At 38.4% G+C, this 19,829-nt stretch overlaps 2 protein-coding genes across 4 annotated transcripts in view; one reads left to right on the forward strand and one right to left on the reverse strand.

Annotated features, from left to right (window-relative positions):
- The window catches only part of atp2a1 (ATPase sarcoplasmic/endoplasmic reticulum Ca2+ transporting 1), a 147,979-nt gene extending 138,863 nt beyond the window's left edge, over positions 1–9,116 (forward strand). For 2 of the 3 annotated variants that reach the window (XM_055223805.1, XM_033971803.2), the window contains 17 exons: positions 199–354; positions 438–579; positions 1,649–1,815; positions 2,044–2,132; positions 2,207–2,309; positions 2,382–2,513; positions 2,604–2,729; positions 2,807–3,025; positions 3,127–3,238; positions 3,316–3,539; positions 3,967–4,187; positions 4,901–5,103; positions 6,363–6,448; positions 6,533–6,666; positions 6,894–7,011; positions 7,093–7,210; positions 8,510–9,116. In XM_055223805.1, coding sequence (XP_055079780.1) covers positions 199–354; positions 438–579; positions 1,649–1,815; positions 2,044–2,132; positions 2,207–2,309; positions 2,382–2,513; positions 2,604–2,729; positions 2,807–3,025; positions 3,127–3,238; positions 3,316–3,539; positions 3,967–4,187; positions 4,901–5,103; positions 6,363–6,448; positions 6,533–6,666; positions 6,894–7,011; positions 7,093–7,210; positions 8,510–8,520 — 2,361 coding nt within the window. In that variant the 3' untranslated portion in view covers positions 8,521–9,116. Of the gene's footprint in view, positions 1–198; positions 355–437; positions 580–1,648; positions 1,816–2,043; positions 2,133–2,206; positions 2,310–2,381; positions 2,514–2,603; positions 2,730–2,806; positions 3,026–3,126; positions 3,239–3,315; positions 3,540–3,966; positions 4,188–4,900; positions 5,104–6,362; positions 6,449–6,532; positions 6,667–6,893; positions 7,012–7,092; positions 7,211–7,356; positions 7,404–8,509 lie in introns of all 3 variants that reach the window. The other variant, XM_055223804.1, reaches the window with a different exon arrangement.
- Positions 7,923–19,829, reverse strand: rabep2 (rabaptin, RAB GTPase binding effector protein 2). The gene is made up of 12 exons (XM_055223810.1): positions 19,658–19,829; positions 18,617–18,772; positions 17,947–18,029; positions 16,291–16,635; positions 15,743–15,838; positions 15,026–15,124; positions 14,816–14,941; positions 13,381–13,459; positions 13,275–13,286; positions 13,032–13,186; positions 12,126–12,242; positions 7,923–11,219 (listed from the first exon to the last, which is right to left on the reverse strand). Exons 1-12 carry the CDS (start codon positions 19,680–19,682, stop codon positions 11,115–11,117), a joined length of 1,398 nt encoding a protein of 465 aa, XP_055079785.1. The 5' UTR covers positions 19,683–19,829; the 3' UTR covers positions 7,923–11,114.

Here is a 19,829-nt window from a genome sequence, read left to right on the forward strand (position 1 = left end):
ATAACCTGGCTGGCAATAGATAGCTCTAATGCCATACTGTGGAACATGTCAGGCAAAGCAATGACATCTCCATGGGGGCAAGCAGGCCACTTCACTGATTACTTAAATTACCCTCCACCAGAAAAGTTACATAGTTCACCTTTGAATCTCACCTTCTTCTTCTTCTTCCTCACCTTCTTTATTTCTCCTCGTCTTTAGGGCACCAACATCGCCGCCGGAAAGGCCGTTGGTATTGCCGTGGCGACCGGCGTTACCACTGAGATCGGTAAGATTCGTGACCAGATGGCGGCCACCGAACAGGAGAAGACCCCTCTGCAGCAGAAACTGGACGAGTTTGGTGAGCAGCTCTCCAAGGTGAGTGACCAACAGGTTCAGATTTTTATTGAATTTATTTATCATCATCATCGTGAATTCTTCTGGCGTCGTCCTTCCCGTAGGTGATCTCCCTCATCTGCGTCGCCGTGTGGATCATCAACATCGGCCACTTCAATGACCCCGTCCATGGAGGCTCCTGGTTCCGCGGGGCCATCTATTATTTCAAGATCGCTGTTGCTCTCGCTGTTGCTGCCATCCCTGAAGGTGTGCACGTCCTACAGACAGACGCCAACGTGTTTATCATCTTTTCACTATGTTATACAAAAATAATAATCTTTAAAGTTTCAGTCATGCATGCTTATGTCATTTAAAAAGTGCTACTCCGTGTTTTTAAAGTCCCTACAACTTCGTCTCACAGTTTATTTTAGCACTTACTTTGTCTTCAATACAAAACATCTACCTTAAGTTTGCAGTACAATGTGTGAAAATGAAATAAGTGATTTGTATCGGCTGAAATGATAATTTTTTTTCCCGAAATATAATTGTCTTTTATAAAACTGGTCAATATGTCAAAAAAAAAAAAAAATGACACGTGATCTAATCCTTTTGACGATTATTTTGTGATTCACATTTGTGTTTTATGCATTTCTGTGAGACCTTTCCCCGCCCACTCTTCCTATTGGCCTGTTATGTTTTGAGTGATTGACAGGTGGATTTAACCAATCACAGTGACGTATGAATTAGGACTAAAGTCGTTTGGTTGTTTAGTCAATTGATCGGTCCATGTGTCAGTCCATGTGTCGTAATCAACGATAAATTGTTTTAGTCGACTGATTGTTTTCTTTAAATTATAAGAATTTAAATGGGACCGCAGCAGAAAGGAGTTATGTAATGGAGTTTGATAGTAAATTATGCTGTTAAATCTGTGTTTTTACATATGGTTTCTTAGTACTTTTTAGTATAAGTAGTTGTTTTTGCGTGAACTTCGGTGCAGATGTAGTCCTGTGAGACTTTGGATTCAGATGCATAGAGATACTTAAAAGTTTTGAAAGCTTTTGCCACGCCCTCTTTTTAGCCAAGTAATCAATCAGCAGGACGTCTTTAGTCAACTACAGCTCTAGTTTGAACTCTCAAGCAGTAGATGACTTTAGTTACATCTTAATAATGTACTCACGCATCATAACAGTTTGAATTGTAATTAAATTCTGATCTTGGTGCTAAGATTTTTTAATTTTTTTGCATACTGCTCACCCCAAACACCAATGTAAAGATTTTAAAAATGCGATAAAAATGTAACTAAAGCATAATATGTCTCCTTTGTCTCCCTTCTCAGGCCTCCCTGCCGTGATCACCACCTGCCTGGCCCTGGGAACTCGCCGCATGGCCAAGAAGAACGCCATCGTCAGGAGCCTGCCCTCTGTGGAGACGCTGGGCTGCACCTCCGTCATCTGCTCTGACAAGACTGGCACCCTCACCACCAACCAGATGTGTGTCACTAAGGTGAGTACACACACAAGTCACAGGTAAATGTATGTTTAATGTGCATATGACGGGTTTGGCTACTCATTTTACTTTTTTACCCCACACAAACTGCCACTTAACTGATGTAAAACTGATTTACCACAGGTACTATATCACCAAACCACATAATCATTTTTAAAAACATGAAAACCCGTCATATGCACTTTAATATGGAGTTGAATGTCTGAAGTGTATTTTGTCTCACAGATGTTCATCATTGACAAAGTCGATGGAGACAGTGTTGCTCTGGCTCAGTTTGACATCTCAGGCTCTAAGTACACCCCTGAAGGAGAAGTGTAAGAAAATATAAGATAAAAAAAATAAGGATTTGGTTACAAGTCCCTATAAAGAAGTGTTTTTATTTTATTAGGACAAAGGCAGGCATGCCTCTGAAATGTGGACAGTACGATGGCCTGGTTGAACTGGCCACTATCTGTGCTCTCTGCAATGACTCTTCTCTGGATTACAATGAGGTGGGATTTTTTATTTATTTTTCAGTTGTGTTTAATAGAAACCTAAATTTAACATTTTGACTTGTCTTTCAGTCCAAGGGCATTTATGAGAAGGTGGGTGAGGCCACAGAGACGGCTCTGTGCTGCCTGGTGGAGAAGATGAACGTGTTTAACACTGATGTGCGCGGCCTGTCCAAAGTGGAGCGGGCCAACACCTGCTGCTCTGTACGTGCTTACACAGACATGATGCTCGAATGAATCCATGTCAGAAATGAAGAAACTTCTACAGCTGATCATTTCCCACGTTTCTCACAGGTCATCAAACAGCTGATGAAAAAGGAATTCACCCTGGAGTTCTCCAGAGACAGGAAGTCCATGTCTGTGTATTGCTCCCCTGCCAAGTCTGCCAAGGGCCCAGTGGGAAACAAGATGTTTGTCAAAGTAAGAACCAGTGAACAATTGAACATTAATGAGCTTTTCTTATAATATGTAATATAATACTTTGTGCCTATGTCCAGGGTGCCCCAGAGGGAGTGATTGACCGTTGTGCATATGTGCGTGTGGGCACTAACCGTGTGCCTTTGACCGGCCCACTCAAAGACCACATCATGTCTGTCATCAAAGAGTGGGGCACAGGGCGAGACACCCTGCGCTGCTTGGCCCTGGCCACTAGGGACACCCCTGTGAAGAAAGAGGAGATGAACCTGGAGGACTCCACCCACTTTGCAGATTATGAGGTTTTACATTAATCACTGTAGCATCAATTGTTTATGTGTAAATATATGTGATGTAGGCATTTAATCCATGTACTACAAACAAACACCATGTTTTTCTGCAGACGGACTTGACCTTCGTAGGCTGTGTCGGAATGCTTGATCCCCCACGTAAAGAAGTCATGGGCTCCATTGAGTTGTGTAGAGCTGCTGGTATTCGTGTCATCATGATCACTGGTCAGTATTACACTCACAAGCACAATCCTTCACCTTCATTCTATGGGGCTTATATTGTCTTTGTTTCCTGCTCTCAGGAGACAACAAGGGCACAGCTGTGGCCATCTGCCGCCGCATCGGGATCTTCACTGAGGACGAGGATGTGACCGGTAAAGCCTTCACTGGGCGTGAGTTTGACGATCTGCCTCCTTATGACCAGAAGAACGCTGTCAGAAAGGCCTGCTGCTTTGCTAGAGTAGAGCCCTCCCACAAGTCCAAGATTGTTGAGTTTCTGCAAGGCTTTGATGAGATTACCGCCATGGTGAGACCCCCACAATAACAACAACTGTGTAAAGAGTACCTTAAAGGGCTCATATTATGCTATTTCTGATCTGTTATTATGTTGTTTCCTTATCAAAAATATACCTGGAGTTGTGTTTTGTCTCATTTACACGTTTAACACACAAACCCTGCATATTTAGGTTGAGTTCTTCTCTTAAACAGAAAAGACTCAAACTCTGTTCCACCTTGTGATGTCATGTTATTTTGAAAACTACCACTTCATGACATTATATGGTGAACAGCGCATTTTAAGCTTTATAGACAGAATAATAAAGGCTTAATCATGTCTGAATGAAACAAAACACAAATCTGGGTATGTTTTTGATGAGGTAACAACATTCTAACATGACTCTGTGTAACATACCTTCAATATCCAACTGTTTGTGCTCTTTTCTCCAATGATTAAGACTGGAGATGGAGTGAACGATGCCCCCGCCCTGAAAAAGGCCGAGATCGGCATCGCCATGGGCTCTGGCACTGCCGTTGCCAAGTCTGCCTCTGAGATGGTCCTGGCTGACGACAACTTCTCTTCCATTGTGTCTGCTGTAGAGGAGGGTAGAGCCATTTACAACAACATGAAGCAGTTCATTCGCTACCTCATCTCCTCCAACGTGGGTGAGGTGGTCTGGTGAGTGTCATTAAAGGGACACAGTGTGCAAAATTGACTTTGTGAGCTTTTATTCATGTTGTAATAGTGTTCATTAGATTACTCATTATCAGCTTAGCCTAAGGTGTTTGTTGATTGATTCATGTATGTTTGAGTAATCCTGTATAAGTAGATAGATAGTTTTTTTTGTTTGTTTGTATCGCCATTAGCAACTACCGTCCTCTTCCTGGGGTCTGTTACTTAAAAATACAATGAAATATACATAATTATAAAACAGTACAAAATTAAAACAGCAAAAGAACTTTAAAAGACACGACATAAGCCTTGCTAATAAGACAAAGCCTTACTTAGCTCTTTTTTAAGACAAATTTATAGACTAATGTTTCAATAGGATTATAAATGCACAAAATCTGCATCAACTTCTTTGTCCTGCATTTGAGGCTTGAGTGAAAGAAAACATGCGAAAATTTCTGTTTTCACCGACCCCCTATTCCCGCCCACTGCTCTACTTATTTGTGATCCAAAAAATTCAGACTCTTCTTCGTTCTAGTTTTGAACCAGACGTCAATGAAGCAAGTTATTATTGTTAAGTCATTTAGATCAATACTGCGGTTTAATGTGAACAAAATCTGAAATAATGATTTACATGTATTATTGTTTTAATATTAAATACAGAAAAAATAAATGAATGAGTAATAAGAAGTCCTAATAAGTCACACAATGTCTTCGTGCAGTATCTTCCTGACCGCGGCTCTGGGTCTGCCTGAGGCTCTGATCCCGGTGCAGCTGCTGTGGGTGAACCTGGTGACAGACGGACTCCCTGCCACCGCCCTGGGCTTCAACCCTCCAGACTTGGACATCATGGGCAAGGCTCCCCGTTCACCCAAGGAGCCCCTCATCTCCGGCTGGCTCTTCTTCAGATACCTGGCCATCGGAGGTACGGTACATTTCATCATAGTCAGGATACAAAAATGGCATACTCAATGCTAAGGAAAAGGTTTGATGTAAATAGTTGGCCAAGAAAGTGGGCTGATATTTGTATTTTTTAGCGCATCAATTATCAACTTTAAAGTGAAATTAAACTCTGTACATAGTGTTTTAATAGCATTGCTTCTAGTCCTTTTGGGAGCAGCAGCTTCTCAAGTTGTACTCTAGGCAGATCACGAGTTTTCTACAGATTTGACTGACTGTGAAATTTGAGGGAATTATGGGGTGAAAAGCCGCAAGTTTGAAGCTGAGAAGACCTACAAGGTTTTTGTGTGAATAACTGACTGATTAATGCCAATTCTGCTTTGCAATAAAAGTAAAAAGCCAACACTAGGTCAGAAAAGCAGCGCCTTTCTTGATATCATTGTACTAGTTTCGTAAAATAGCAGAAAATTGGACACAGTGAATATTATCTTTTCCTCTGTGCTGATTTTGGCCCAACCAGCTGCCTAAATATGCAAAAAGCTTTATTTGAACAATGACTAAACTGCTCCTTTATCTCAGTTTGTAGTAAAACAAGGTCGTGACTCGTGGATGAGTTTGTACTAAATTCAAAACTGATAATTTGGGGAAAATAAAACTTGGCCTTTCATGTTGGCCCAAAAATATCGACAGAGCTTATTGACAAACAGTTTCTCTGGAAAAATATCATCACTACATAATAATTTTGCATCATTACCATGTTCATTTGTACTAGTTCTGATATAAATCTGATATAAATTCTAAAACTATTCAAAAAAGACCCAATTTTCTTGCATTTAAATATTTTTTCAGTATTGATTTTTATTCAAATGGTGCTTTAACTATCTTTTGATACTACTTTTAGTATTGACTACTGTCTGGATAATTGTACTTTTAACAATCCTACTAGAAAGCAAATGTGCAGGACCTGTACCTGATTCTTTCCATGTTTTTGAAGAAAATTTCTTGTCCCAGAATAAATATATTGGATAAGCAGCTTTTGAGGTCAGAATATGTCAGCTGCGAGTGGTATGCATCTAATTATAAAGTGTTTTATTGTCCGAAAATCAGGAATTGTATGTTACCAAGCTAGTACAAAATAGCTTATAAACTCATCACCGTGAATAATTAGGATGCTTGGAATGCATAAGGTACGAGAGGAATCATTTTTCACATTTTTAAGATGAGTAAATCAGGTACAGTGTCTTTAACGACTCTAAAAGTAACACGGATAACTTTCTGTCGCAGGTTATGTTGGAGCCGCTACCGTAGCTGCTGCCGCCTGGTGGTTCCTCTACGATGAGGAGGGCCCCATGGTCACCTTCTACCAGCTGGTTAGCATTCATTATTGCATCTTTGTTATTATTTAAAGAGAATTATTAGATTTGTTTTGATGATATGTTATTGTTGTTGTTCAGTCCCACTTCATGCAGTGCAGCGAGGAGAATGAGGACTTCAATGGAATTCACTGTGAGGTGTTTGAGGCCGCTCCTCCGATGACCATGGCCCTGTCTGTGCTGGTGACCATCGAGATGTGCAACGCCCTCAACAGGTGAGGCGTTATGGTACTGGCCAAATCTGGGTCAAGGCCCAACTGAAGGAATGGTGACCAGACCCTCTATACCTCTCTATATAAAAATACAGAGAAAGAACCACAGCAAATAAAGACTGAAATATTTGTGGATTTAAATAATGAAGCTATGATTCATAAGTCACAGTCCAACATCCTCACTGATATGTAACTTTAAATCTGAACTTTCATCTTGCATTGGCCTGCAGCCTGTCTGAAAACCAGTCCCTTGTGAGGATGCCTCCCTGGAGTAACCTCTGGCTCGTGGGCGCCATGTCTCTGTCCATGTCTCTGCACTTCATGATCATCTACGTGGATCCTCTGCCTGTACGTTTTGTCAGGTTTTGTCAAATCAGTTGTGCATTTACAGAATTTAACTAATGAATATTGTTTTGTACTCGTCTCCAGCTGATCTTTAAGCTCACCCATTTGAATGTAGAGCAGTGGCTCATGGTGCTGAAGTTGTCCTTCCCAGTTATTCTTATAGATGAGCTGCTCAAGTTTGTGGCTCGCACTTATCTCGAAGGTAAGTCTGAATTTTTTTAGTTATTCGTTTAAACTCATCTTTTATACTCGAGACCATTATTATTAATACTATACCTATACTGTAGTTTAGTTTCTGCCGTGATTACTCACATGATGTGTTTTACATTCCTCTTTGTGAAATCCCAGCCTAAACCTGCCCCTTTTCTCCTCAACAAACTCCCTGTAAAACCCAGGTATTTCTGAAGCTGCTCTGTGCTTTATGTGTATCTGCAACTGAAGAGGTCATTTATTCTGACCTCATCCCAAGGCCTGTCACAATCACCCATTTTTTACTAGAATATATCGCTATTTTATATCTTGCCTGAAGGTTTTGAGTGAATGTTCCAGCATTGAGCAAACAAAATAAAATAAAAATGACCAGGAAGATTATGAAAAACAATTCAGTCACTTCTAATGACCAGAAATCTGCACAATTCTTTATGAAGATCACTGCCAATACCTTTGATGCTTGAAAAGTTCAAAATCTATGTGAAATACTTTTTACTTTTTACTTTGAAATACATTTTTAAATGGGTACTTCAATACTTCTATTTAAGCAGATTTTTTCATGCAATACTTTTTACATTTTTGGCCACTGTATTTGTCCTTTTACTTAAAAAAGGTACTTCCATCACTGCATAGACGTTAATTACTTGACTACATCTTAAATTTAATGTTATACATATTTATACTACAGAAAATACTGCTGCAAAGAAAAGGTAGATGCACTTATTATTGAGCCTGAAAAAATATTGTAGAGGCTGTTTCAGCGGTAGTAATACAGACAGTTTTTGCAATCAAAACATTTCGGCTCCCGTTCAGAAGCCATTTTCAATCTGATGATACTGGCCTGAAGCACATTGAACCACTCCTAGACAATAAAGAATTATGCCATCTCACTGAAAAAATATTGTTCTTTCTATAAGAGTAATAAGTCCATATAGTGATTACTGTGACAGGCCTATTCAAAGAAACAAAGCTTGGATATGGAGCTGCAGTCTGTATAGAGTCTTGTGCTGTTATGTTGCAATGTGCTGTCGTAATATTCCATATTTGCCACTTTGCTTTTGTATTAGACAGTGGCTACAGTTACATGCACATGAAAAATCTGATAATGATCACATTTTTGGATCCCAAAAATGTTGGTCCCTCAGATCAGGTTTGCATGTCAGCAACATGTGATTATAATCTGATTTCTGGACCTTTTCAGATTATTTATGTGTATGTAACCACAGCTAATGCTGCTGGACAATTCAACATAAACCTGATCTTTGAAGTAAATTTATTTGACCCTCCTCAGGAAAAGTGTAAAGGAGGTGAGACTGCGCAGACGCTCACACCAAAGCCGAAGGGCCCAGCGCTCCGAGTGAGAGGGGAGTCACTTGAACAAAGCGCTGTCAAGCCTGTGCCATCTGAAAACACCAACACATGGCAAGAGATTTGTTCTGTGTATTTACTAAAATTAATATATAGCTAGAAGTCAAAACCTGTGATGATTCTATTCTTAAAGAATAAAGATATATATAAGAAGCTGTCAACTTGGTTTGTCAGTATTGCATTTTGTTTAGTAAATGTATCTTAATAAATATTTATCACCATCTCATGGACTTACTTGTTATGCAAAAACAGGGACAAAGATGTGCTCTGCTAAACCAGCAACCCTTGGTCTGACAGTGTTTACATAACTTTTACAGCTGTGATAATGTGTTCTTCTGCTCGTTCTGCTTAAACTCACGCTGTCTGTAAGTAGTTGATGCAAATAGAGATGCATTCTTCACTTAAGTTTGGTTTTGGATTATGTAGAACATGGTTAGCCAAGTTGCCAGATATGTACATATGAAGTTGAGTTTCTAATTGTTGTTGCACAAATGCTACAGCCACAACAATAAAATAAAATGGAGCAAGTACACATGTATGTTTATTTATCATTCACATTTTCAATCTGTGATAAGTGTGTCACTGCTTATCTTCATTTAAACATATTAACCGCCCTGATACGATATTCAAAATGGCACTTTGTTAAAGGTCCAGTATTAAACCAAACTGACTCTTGTGAGCTTCAAGTCTTGTTAAAATGTAGTTACCTCCTCCAAACACACGCAGAGTTGGATTTTGTTTTATTCACATAAGTTTGAGTAACCCTTTCATTATTAGTCTGTCTACATTTCCAAAGCTAAAAATGCTCTGTTCCACTTTGTGATGTCATGAAGTGGTATTTTTCAAGTTAACGTCTACCTTTTACCTTTTATTTAGTAGAGACTGGCAATTCCAGACCTGAAATGATCCAAATGATTCTAGTGAAGGTGTGTGGAGTTTAAAAACACAGTGGAGCTCTTCAGGTATTACCACACGATGACATCACAAGGTGGAACAAAGTGTTTTCTGTTTGAGAGAAGAACTCAGCCTAAATATGCAGGATTTGTGTGTTAAACATGTGCGAATGAAACAAAACACAACTCCAGGTCTGTTTTTGATGCGGAAACACCATTAGAATCTAGATCAGAAAATAGCCTAATATGTGTCCTTTAAGTTCTATCTAAAATAACAAACATTTAACTTTTGACTCACTTTTTACAAATGACTCTTTGGGTTTTAAAATGCAAGATATAGCCAACGTCTGAAAGTTAATCGCAGTTAAAAATACATTTCATCCATTTAATGTATTAACAAAAAGGTAAATATGTTTATTGCTTTTTGTCAGCATTTTTCACAAAATACTTTTTTACTCGCAAACCACCTCTATGGTAAATAGTGTCTCTGTACTATTGCATTTATAGAGTTAATTAAAAATACTGGCAGTGTAAGACACCAAAGAATAAATAAAATCATAATATGGAATGTGCTAAATCAAACATCAGGCAGCACCATCCTACTATGGCCTCAGTGGTTATTATAGTTGGTGCAAAGGTCACATGTTATGCTATTATTTTACAGGTGTACTATAAATTTTTTCCGGTGCCTAATGGTCTATTAAGTTATTATTTCTTTGCCTAGAATGTTCCACAAAATGGCATTAAACATATCTGTCTTGTTTTTATCCAAATATAGTTTTTAGCGCTTAAAAAATACAGTAAAATACATGGATTCTTATTGTGAGTTATCAGAGTCGCCCCTCCACATACCTGACACCATGGAGATGCATACATTTAATACCATACTGTGGAACATTCTAGGCAAAGCTAGAACAAAAGCTAAAGTGCTAGCATTTCATATTTCACAACCTGGATACATGTAAACCGCCTTTGTTTAACAAGTTATTTATTTATTTTTTACAGAACAGTTGGATGACGTGTGTGCACTACTGTTAGCGAGATGATGCTAACAAGATGCTACAATTTACACACTGTTAATTAGCAGGAGAAAAAAAAAACATTTGGTGGTAGAATAAGGGTTTAAATATAGGAGAGGCTAGGATGTGAATTAACAAATTAAAATGGGCAGTATCCATTTGTTTCCCCATGTAATACACTAGAATTAGTACAGTACAGCGATATTACAGGGTAAAAGTAGCTCTTACGGTCAAAATGAGACCACTATGTGCTGCCTGTATCCAATTATAAAGCGTTATATCCTTTGCAGACCAGGAAGCAATGCTGGTTTGTTGTTACCAAGCTAATTGTTCACATTACAGCAATGGTAAAATTCTGCACTCTGGTCTCTGAAAGGTGTGAAAAGCACTTAAAAACTCATCTCGGAGAATAATTAGGCTGTTTGGAAATCATTGAGGAATGCGTTTGGTCTGCTACAAACTATTTAAAATGAACTAGTTTTCACATTTTTAAACAGTAAAAAATAGGTATAGTGTCTTGAATAAACGTTAAAAAGTTAAAAAGTTAAATTAGCATAACATGTGACCTTAAACTTGAACACCTGGAGTGCTTCATATTAGTTTTATATTTCTAAAACTATGTTGCTTCTGTGGGTGTTGCTAAATCTTCACTCATGGCATCTTCCACGATCCCCCGAACCTGCTCCAGAGTCTCAGCCTGTCGGATCAACTCTAACTTCACCTGCAGAAGAGAAAGACGATTGTAAAAACGATTCATCATGTAATTCTCAATATTCACTGACAAGCCAATTCCTTCTACATTGTTTGAATACAGAAGGGTCTAGAATCAAACCACAGTGTGAAAAACCTCCAAACATTCCAACCAATGCCAACCAAATTTGTGTCACATGTTTTTCAAATGTCCAAAAACATCTCCTCTTGTATCATTCAAACCAGAGATAAATAAGAATTCAGTGCTCGATTGTTGATCCTGTAGAAATCTGCTCCGTTTCTCAGTCCACTGCATTATTTTTTCATCCTTTTCTATTTCTAAGTCATATGTTGACACAGACTTCTCTTTGCCGTCTCAAAAAGTAGTTCTGAATCTGTGCACGCATTTGTAAAACTGGTACTGCAGCTTAAACAGGGCCATCTTATTAATCAAGCCGACATTTACTTATTAACTGTGTCAAGTTTAGTTATCTTTAAGGGGAATAAAAATTACAAAAATGAATTAACTGCCCAAATATCATAGTTAGGAAAATTTAATCTTTCTGGTGTTTGTAAAAAGCCGTATAAAAACAGTTTGATAGAACCAATATGGCGCCGACTGCCCCGATACCCATGCGTAACCTGCACTGCCCTATGTGACGTTAGCAGTCAAAAACCAATAAAGGAACGTAATGCAAGTAAAAACAAGCAGTGACAGCTCAATAATTCAAGCTCCCAGGTTTTCATGAGGAAGTGATTGAAAAAATACATAATTTGGACAACTATAATATTTTTAAATGTGTCAGATATACATTCACCCAAGATAATCTAGGTCCAATATCCATCAAAATGCCTTAAAAGAAGGTCAGCTAATGTAATCTGTAGACAGTCATTTCACTTTTATGTACTTAAGAGCAAACATATTTGTCAATCTTACCTGTAAAGACTGGGACAGCTGCACAAAGTCTCTCTGCACCGTCTGGCTGGTGTCCACCTGAGAGCGCAGACTAATCACTTGGCTGCGCAGCTCCAGACATTGCTGCTGGAGGGACGTCTGCAAACACAAGGACAAAGTCAGCGCGGGTTTGTTTATATGGAAGGTACAATTTTCCACTGATGTTCACTCATACCCATCTCTAGTGAGTACCTTTGTTGAACAGTGTGGCTTATAAATTCACTGTTATTACTTGAGAATTGTGGAGTATTGGTATTTTTATCTCTGGGACTAGCCATTTGGAATTCTTATGTGACAATGTGGTTGCAAATGTGTTTAGTTATGAAACCAAGTGCAATTTTGTTTCAGTTATATTACTGTCTGGCCTTATATCTGTGTAATCCCTCAGTCGTCCAGGTAGGTTCCATAGTGGTCCATGGACATATACTAGTTTATGTGTCTTATACTTGTTCTGATACAGCTCATGATCATTCTAAAGCTGCTCAGGAAAGGTTCATTTCTGTCCTGTGAATGTGACTTGTTTTAGTACCGATACCTGCACAAATGAGAATCGAATTTTAATACCAGTTTTAGTAGGAAAAGACCTGAATGACTGAGGAATTACAGACACTGTTTTTTCAAATTGCATCTGATTTTCAATATATTTGACAACTCAAGTCATATTATTGTCAGTTTCATATATATTTTATCATATTTTGAGCATAGGTTTAAATGTTTAAATGTTTTCTCATATTTACTAGACGATTCCTGAGAGCAAAGTATGTACAGTGTGTCCATTGTAATTTCACCGCAAAAACATCTTAGCTTGGCCTAGTTTTCTTTATCTAAAAAAATAAGGGACAAAATAAAAACTATCATATATACAACGACATACTGTGCCATGTTTACCTTGTCAGCAGTCAGACTCTTGTTGGTGCTCTGTACGTGGGAAAGCGCCACCCGCAGGGCCCCCAGCTCGTTGCGACACACAAGGAGATCGGCCTGCAGCTGGTCCTTCAGTGCCTGGATCCTTTCCGTCTCAGTTTTTAGACTAGAAAACTGCACTGCAAATTCACACAGAGATCACGACGTTTAAAAATGTACTACAAAATTAAGAATGATTACGCAATTCAAAAAAAACAAAACACTTACCTTCTAAAACTTCTGATTGTAGAAAAGGGGAGGAAAAGCGAAAGTGAATACATTACAAATTATCAATGAGAATGTATTTTGAGGACGTAGAATTATATATATGTACCATTTTCTTCTGTCCGCGCGTCTAATAGCTCTTTCAAATTCACTATCTCAATTCGAAGGCGCTCCTCACAGTGCGCGCCCTGCAAGACAAACAGATGGCGGCTTTATATACAATGATAAGTTATACAAACACATGTATTTCTCATTGAGCTGGGGCCTGTTGACTTTGGGTAACTGGTCTACATTTGCTATTGACATCGATAAGCTTTGATGTGAAGCCAGTTTAGGAGCATAAACAATGGTCAATTCTAATCACGGTGACCATAAGGTTTTTCAGTGACAGAGGATCTCAATTTAAGAAAGTTTGATGCTCACTATGACTTAATTAGTTTTCTTTTACCCTGAAATTTGTTTAATATAATAAGAGGAATTACTTCAATGTGTAAATTCTACCTCAACATAGTCTTACAACATACTTAAAATGTCAAAATAATTGGTTAAATAGTGGTTCGAGAGTTATCAAATTCCTAAAATGTCATGTACACAGTTACACGTAGGGTTGCGGTGATATGATGATTAATTATAATACCTAACAGCTGAAACAAGATGTAATTTCAGTAAAGTTATGATAATGTTGCTCTCAGTTTAACACAGTTTGATGCTCACTATGACTAAACCGGTGAAATATAGAAGAATAGAAGTAGTAAAAGAACAAGAAACAAATACTTCAGTGTGCAAAATGGAACAATATACTTCCCCAACAGAATCATACATCATATTTGAAATGTAAAAGTAATTTCTGGCTTTCTTTACATGTACACCAAACATCTATTATCTGATTTCTGTAGTTATCAGATTATTGAAATGTCATTAACAGTTAAATCGGATATGGAAAATGATGCCAAAAGGGTAAAATAATGTGGCAAAGACAAAAATAATTCAATTCATTGTACTTTGTTTTCCCAAATACTTTAAAATGAACCGTTTTTCACATTTTTAAGACTGTAAAAATCAGATACAGCGCCCTTAAACAATGGATTTTTTTGGTACAGTCGTCCAAACTTATTCCTTGCTTACCTTAATATATTGTGAGCATCCTAATTATTCAAAGCGCTGAGTTTATAAGCACTTTTCACAACTTTCAGATAGCAGAACAGAGTTTTAGAACACTTGGCATGCTAACGAGTACTTACTGATTATCGGACAATGCGGCACTTTCTGATTAGAGGCAGACAGCACATAATGGACAGAGCTGCTTTTACTACATCTGTACTGAGGCAATTTTACTTAAACACATCGGAAAAAAATGAAACACAAGGCCTTTAACACATGTCAGTAGGTGTTTTTGATTATCAGATTTCTCTTGTGCATGTAAACAAACCAAAAACAGATGTAATTATTGTGTATTATCTGATTACTCCGTTTATCAGCTTTTTATTGGCCTTATAAATGTACCTACTGTTGACGTATTATCTCTATTGTAGTTGGCCCATTACCTGTAGTGTTGCTGGGATGAGAGCGGAGGCCTCCAACGTCGTCTGCTGCTCCTCCTCCTCCACCTCCTCCCCCCTCAGTCTGCTCAGCTCACTGTGCATCCTCTTCTGGGACAGGGACAGCTCCGCCTGACTCACATCCATTAGACAATTACACATTACACAGCGACTGAGGGGAAATATGTAATGAACAGTTCTATCGCTGTAACTCACCAGCCGACTCTGCACTGCATTTTGAGACTGGCTGAAAGATTTGTGCAAGTCTTTTAAAAGGGCCTCAGAGGTTTTAACCTGAGATTGTAGCTTTGAAACCTGGAAAAACATATATATAATAAACATAAAGCTATAGATATAGTCCTAGGAAACATTTAAAGAGGGGGGATTACACTTCTATGGGGTATTAATTACGAACACATAACATATTTAGATCATCATTACCTTTTATTGCTCCTTGCACAAAGTCATTCACCCTTCAGAGCACTATCACAACACAATCAGCATGTATCCCACTAATTAAACGATTGATCACTGCATCAGGTTTGTGAAGTTATAGTGTATTGTTTTGTACATTTATATCAAACTGTTGTGTGGGAGCGTAGGCGATGTAAGCTTGTGGGCTGAACATTGTACACGTTTATACTGCTAACCTTAAGGAGGGCTGAACTAGGGCCCAGGAGAAATCACAAGAAAATATTCATGGATGACATATAAAACCTCTCCAGGCCTATTTTTGTAATATCATGATAGCTCCAAAAAGTTGATTTTGAGTAACATCCCAAAAATAAATGTAAAAATGTAATGAATTTTAAAAAATCAGTGTCATAGATTATAACTATATAGCAGACATAAGCACAGTCTTTAACAGCTTCTTGCATTGGACCTGGGCAGAGGTATCTACAGCAATAATAAGTCACAGATATGAAGTCTTACCTGTTTGTGGGTTTGGTTGGTCTGTGTGTCCAGTTCTTTTTCTAGATTCTCCTTTTCAGACTCCAGCCGACTCACCTCTGCGCGCAAATCTGACAACTGACAAAAACAATTTACATTTACATTCAGAACATTGAGAACACACACACACAGAGACACAGACACAGTATCTTTGGTTTAGTTTAGTTTATGAACACATCCCTAATTGCTGGGCCCATCCAACATCCAGATGAACCAAAAACAGGTCAATGTCTTCACTGAGCAGAAAAGATTTGAGTAGAAGAGTTCTATAAAAGGTGAAATTATTGTTTGTCTTAAGAATAAATATATGATTCAAACTCAGTTATGATTGTAGATGTAGTTTTTTTTTTGTATTATTATTATTTTGTAACTAATTTGGTAACAAGAGTCAAGCTTTATCCTTAGTAACAAAATAGTAAGAATTTTTGTGTTATGGCATCAGAATGAGCCTGATGAACACAAGATGACTGAGTGAAGAGTCAGTTTGTGAACTCATTTAAATAACAATCTTAATCTTGATTCCTACTGACCTGTGCGTGTAGTGACTCCCAGTCGCTGTGTGAGACCAGCCGGTGTCCAGCGGGGGGCAGGTAGATGGCCTCTGGGACCAAAGTGCCAGTGGACACCAGAGAGTCTGTGTCATCTTGTGCGTTTGGTTTCCTGGGTAGTGAAGGAGTGTCCATTGAAAACGATGAGAGCGATGCAGAGTCACAGTTGCGTAGTGAGAAGAAACTATCCGTGCAGACCAGGGCCCCCTCTTCGGAGTCCTGGGCCAGACCTGCTCTCTCCGGGGTCCCCTGTAGATCACTGTCTGACCTGGGCTTATTGGTGGATGCTGGTGATTCAGGGTCTTTTTTGCCTTTTTTTCCAGAACTCTGAAATATGTAATGTTTAGGTATCAATTATTTTGCCAACCCTTTTGCCTATGCTAACCCCGATCAGTACTAAAAAAGTAAAATGTGAACTTGCTAATAGTGTTGTAACAATACTAAAATTTCAAACTCGATTTCTATACTAAGGAATAAAATCAATACTCAATACCGAATCCAGTACCACAGTGATCATAAAAACACCCTTTATTTAAACCACAGAATGTGATTTTCAACATTAAATAATAGTGCTTTCTTTTATATTACCACATGGTCTTATGTCTGTGTAATCCCTCTCTAGGACTAATTGGATGTTTCCTGAATATACTTTTTTACTTATGCTTTATAATATGACAGAACTTTTATTTGTCCCACATTGGAGAAATCCCTGTGTTGAAATGCACAGTTCATTAACAGCAGAGGAATAAAATTATGCAATAAAAATAAAGATAAATTACTATTATTACTATCATTTTACATTATTGCATATGATTAATGTAGTTGGGAGACACACGCATACAGGGCTAGGTTCATTGTACAGTCTGACAGCAGCAGGAAAGAAAGAGCTGTATTTAAAATAAGGCCTACGGTACAACTGTGTGTTAATAATGTAGATGGGAAGGTTCTCAAAAATATAATATCAGATACTAATCATTATTAAAACTGATCAAAAACTAGATACTCATTGAAACAAGTGTTGATACTATAAAGTCACATTCACAAGACTTTACAATGAATAGCTTTAGAATGATCCGGAGCTGTATCAGAACAGGTATAAGACCACAGAGACTAGTATACACACATGGACCACTATGGCACACACCTGAATGACTGAGGGATTATACAGACTTAAGTCCAGATTTAATGTTGAAAAATACATTCTAAAGGGCGTTTTTATCATTATGGTATTGCAATCTGTTTCTGCATTGAGTTTGAAATTTTACTACTGTATTATGATAACACTAGTAGATAGTAGAGAGAGGCAGGACTTTACAATAGGACAAAGTCAATGTAAGACAGGGTACATTATTTCACTGTAGTATCAAAAATACTATTGATTTTTGGGGTTGTGTTTAAAAATCCACTCACGTGCTCCCATATACCCTATTCTCCTGTCCCACACCACCCAACTTCCTGTTTCACTACACCCTCCTCCTCTTTGGCCTTCCTGAAGGCCTCCTGTTTCCTGGCATTTCAGACTTCATCTCCTGTTAACATATTTACTCCTCCGCTGCATAAACCATCTCAGTCTGCCTCGTTACACACATCTCTTCACCTCTTTTCCACAAAAATAACAAAATAAAGTTTCTCACTGACCAGGCTATGTCCACAGGCTCTTTGGGAGTCTGATTGCTGCGACTGTAAAAAGGCAATCCTGGCTTCATACTGAGCAGCAGTTTCTGAAAACCACAGTGAAATACAGTTGAACAGTTGTACAGTAGTCATGTGTCAGGGGAGAAGACAACAAGGATGTTTTACTTCTCAGTTCAGCAGTAAGAGATTTAAAGGTGCACTATGTATTTTTTCTGGTGCTCCAGCCACTTGCTTGTTTCCATGGAGATGTTTTTGCTTTGCCAGGAATGTTCCAAACTATGTCTTCAAAGGAATCTATGTTGCATTTATTCAATTCCAAGTGTTTTCATTTTTCAAAACATGCATTCTTACTTTGAGCAGGTACACATCTCCATAGATCTGGTCTGTAACTTGACCTACTGGTCTCCATGGAGACAGATAAATTTAATGCTACAGTATGGTATTAAACTTATCTAGGCAAAGTGGAAACAGTGGAAAATGTAAAGTTAATTCTTTCATAAAACTGGTTAAATTCTATGTTAGGCCTATATTTTATTCCTAGTATAGTCCTGATAATGTCTGTAAACATAATAATACATTTATTAGTACATGCAAAGCTACACAAAAATAATGCTAAAAGTCTGAAAATCTAAACTGAAAGAATATGCACTAGCATTGCTCTAGTACTACCTACCTCTGAGTGCCTCCTGCAGGGACTGCATTTCTTGGTCACATTGTTTTTGTAACTCGGCGAGTTCCTCCTGTTTGCTGAGCTCACAGATGGTGGCCACACCCTGCCAGTGCTCCACCTGCGCTCTGCACTCCTCCAGCTGAGCACGCAGGTCTGACCCTGAGGAGAAGAGAGGGAGGGACAGGTATATTACATGTTACAGGTTACACCTGACATCACAACATTCTACAATCCCTGCAGTCTAAAATTTAGCTGGAGGGCAGGTCAGAATCGGTGGAATATGCTGTTTGCAGACTTGTTGACCTGGTTTATGGTTAATACCTCCAATTACTGGCTCTATAAACTATGAAAGTAAAACTAGCACAAAGTTCAATGTCTTCTTGGTCAGCTTAAATAAAGAGATTTTTTTCTACAATAGAATCAGAAACTGGTGCTAAGTTCTTCAAGTTTTTTTGTCAGATGAAAGGACTTTAATCTATACAATTAATATGGCAAGCTTGGGGAGCCTAACAAATACAGATAATACAATTCAACGTCTGTGGGTCATAAGTTTGGAGTTTTGAGAGTTTTGAGAATAGGAGTCACTCTTAATGTTAGATCTCAAGGTCATGTTTTTATAAGTTTACTCTGCTGCTTTGAAAGGGAGATTCATTGAGATGTAGACAAAACTTAGACAGTAACTTCATTCAACTTTGCAATGGTGTAATCATTAAGAAGTGAACAATAAATGAGACCAAGTAGGTATTACAGTAGTTACAACATTATCAGTAACAGCTAAAAGTCAAAAGGTGTCACCCACTACTGCCAGTGCCACGAGACAAAATCACGGGTGTAAAGTTAAACTAATGGACTTCCAAGAAAAGTCCATGACTGAACTTGATCTTTCAGTTTCAGACTCAACACTGTTGACATATAAGCCCAGAGACTGGGACAGCAGGTGAAAAGCCTGTCCCAGTAGAGCCAATCCCGTTAGATCAGGAGATTACTGTAAACAACCAGAGCCTACTGCACTAAACGTGAAGCCTACACAAACATGAAGCCTACCCGAATCTTCCGTCTTTGAGCTCATCCCGCAGCTCTCCTACATCCGGTCTTGAATGAAAAGCAGATTATACCGAGTCTGAGTAAAGTAATAGAGTCATTTTGTACAAATGCCAAAGTTTGGCACAGAAATGATCCGCGGAGCTAACTTCAGGAAACAACTTTCCCCCGGTCT

The sequence above is a fragment of the Periophthalmus magnuspinnatus genome, chromosome 8 (assembly GCF_009829125.3).
Source record: "Periophthalmus magnuspinnatus isolate fPerMag1 chromosome 8, fPerMag1.2.pri, whole genome shotgun sequence".
NCBI lineage: Eukaryota > Metazoa > Chordata > Actinopteri > Gobiiformes > Gobiidae > Periophthalmus > Periophthalmus magnuspinnatus.

Bases quoted from the DNA above. Each gene is read 5' to 3' on its own strand.
- rabep2 (XM_055223810.1), bottom strand. From the start codon at position 19,682: ATGAGCTCAAAGACGGAAGATTCGG. The intron at 15,839-16,290 runs GTCAGTAGGAAT...TGTTTTTGTCAG, and splicing joins GGGAGTCACTACACGCACAG to TTGTCAGATTTGCGCGCAGA. The intron at 12,243-13,031 runs GTAAACATGGCA...TTGTGTTTGCAG, and splicing joins AGAGTCTGACTGCTGACAAG to ACGTCCCTCCAGCAGCAATG.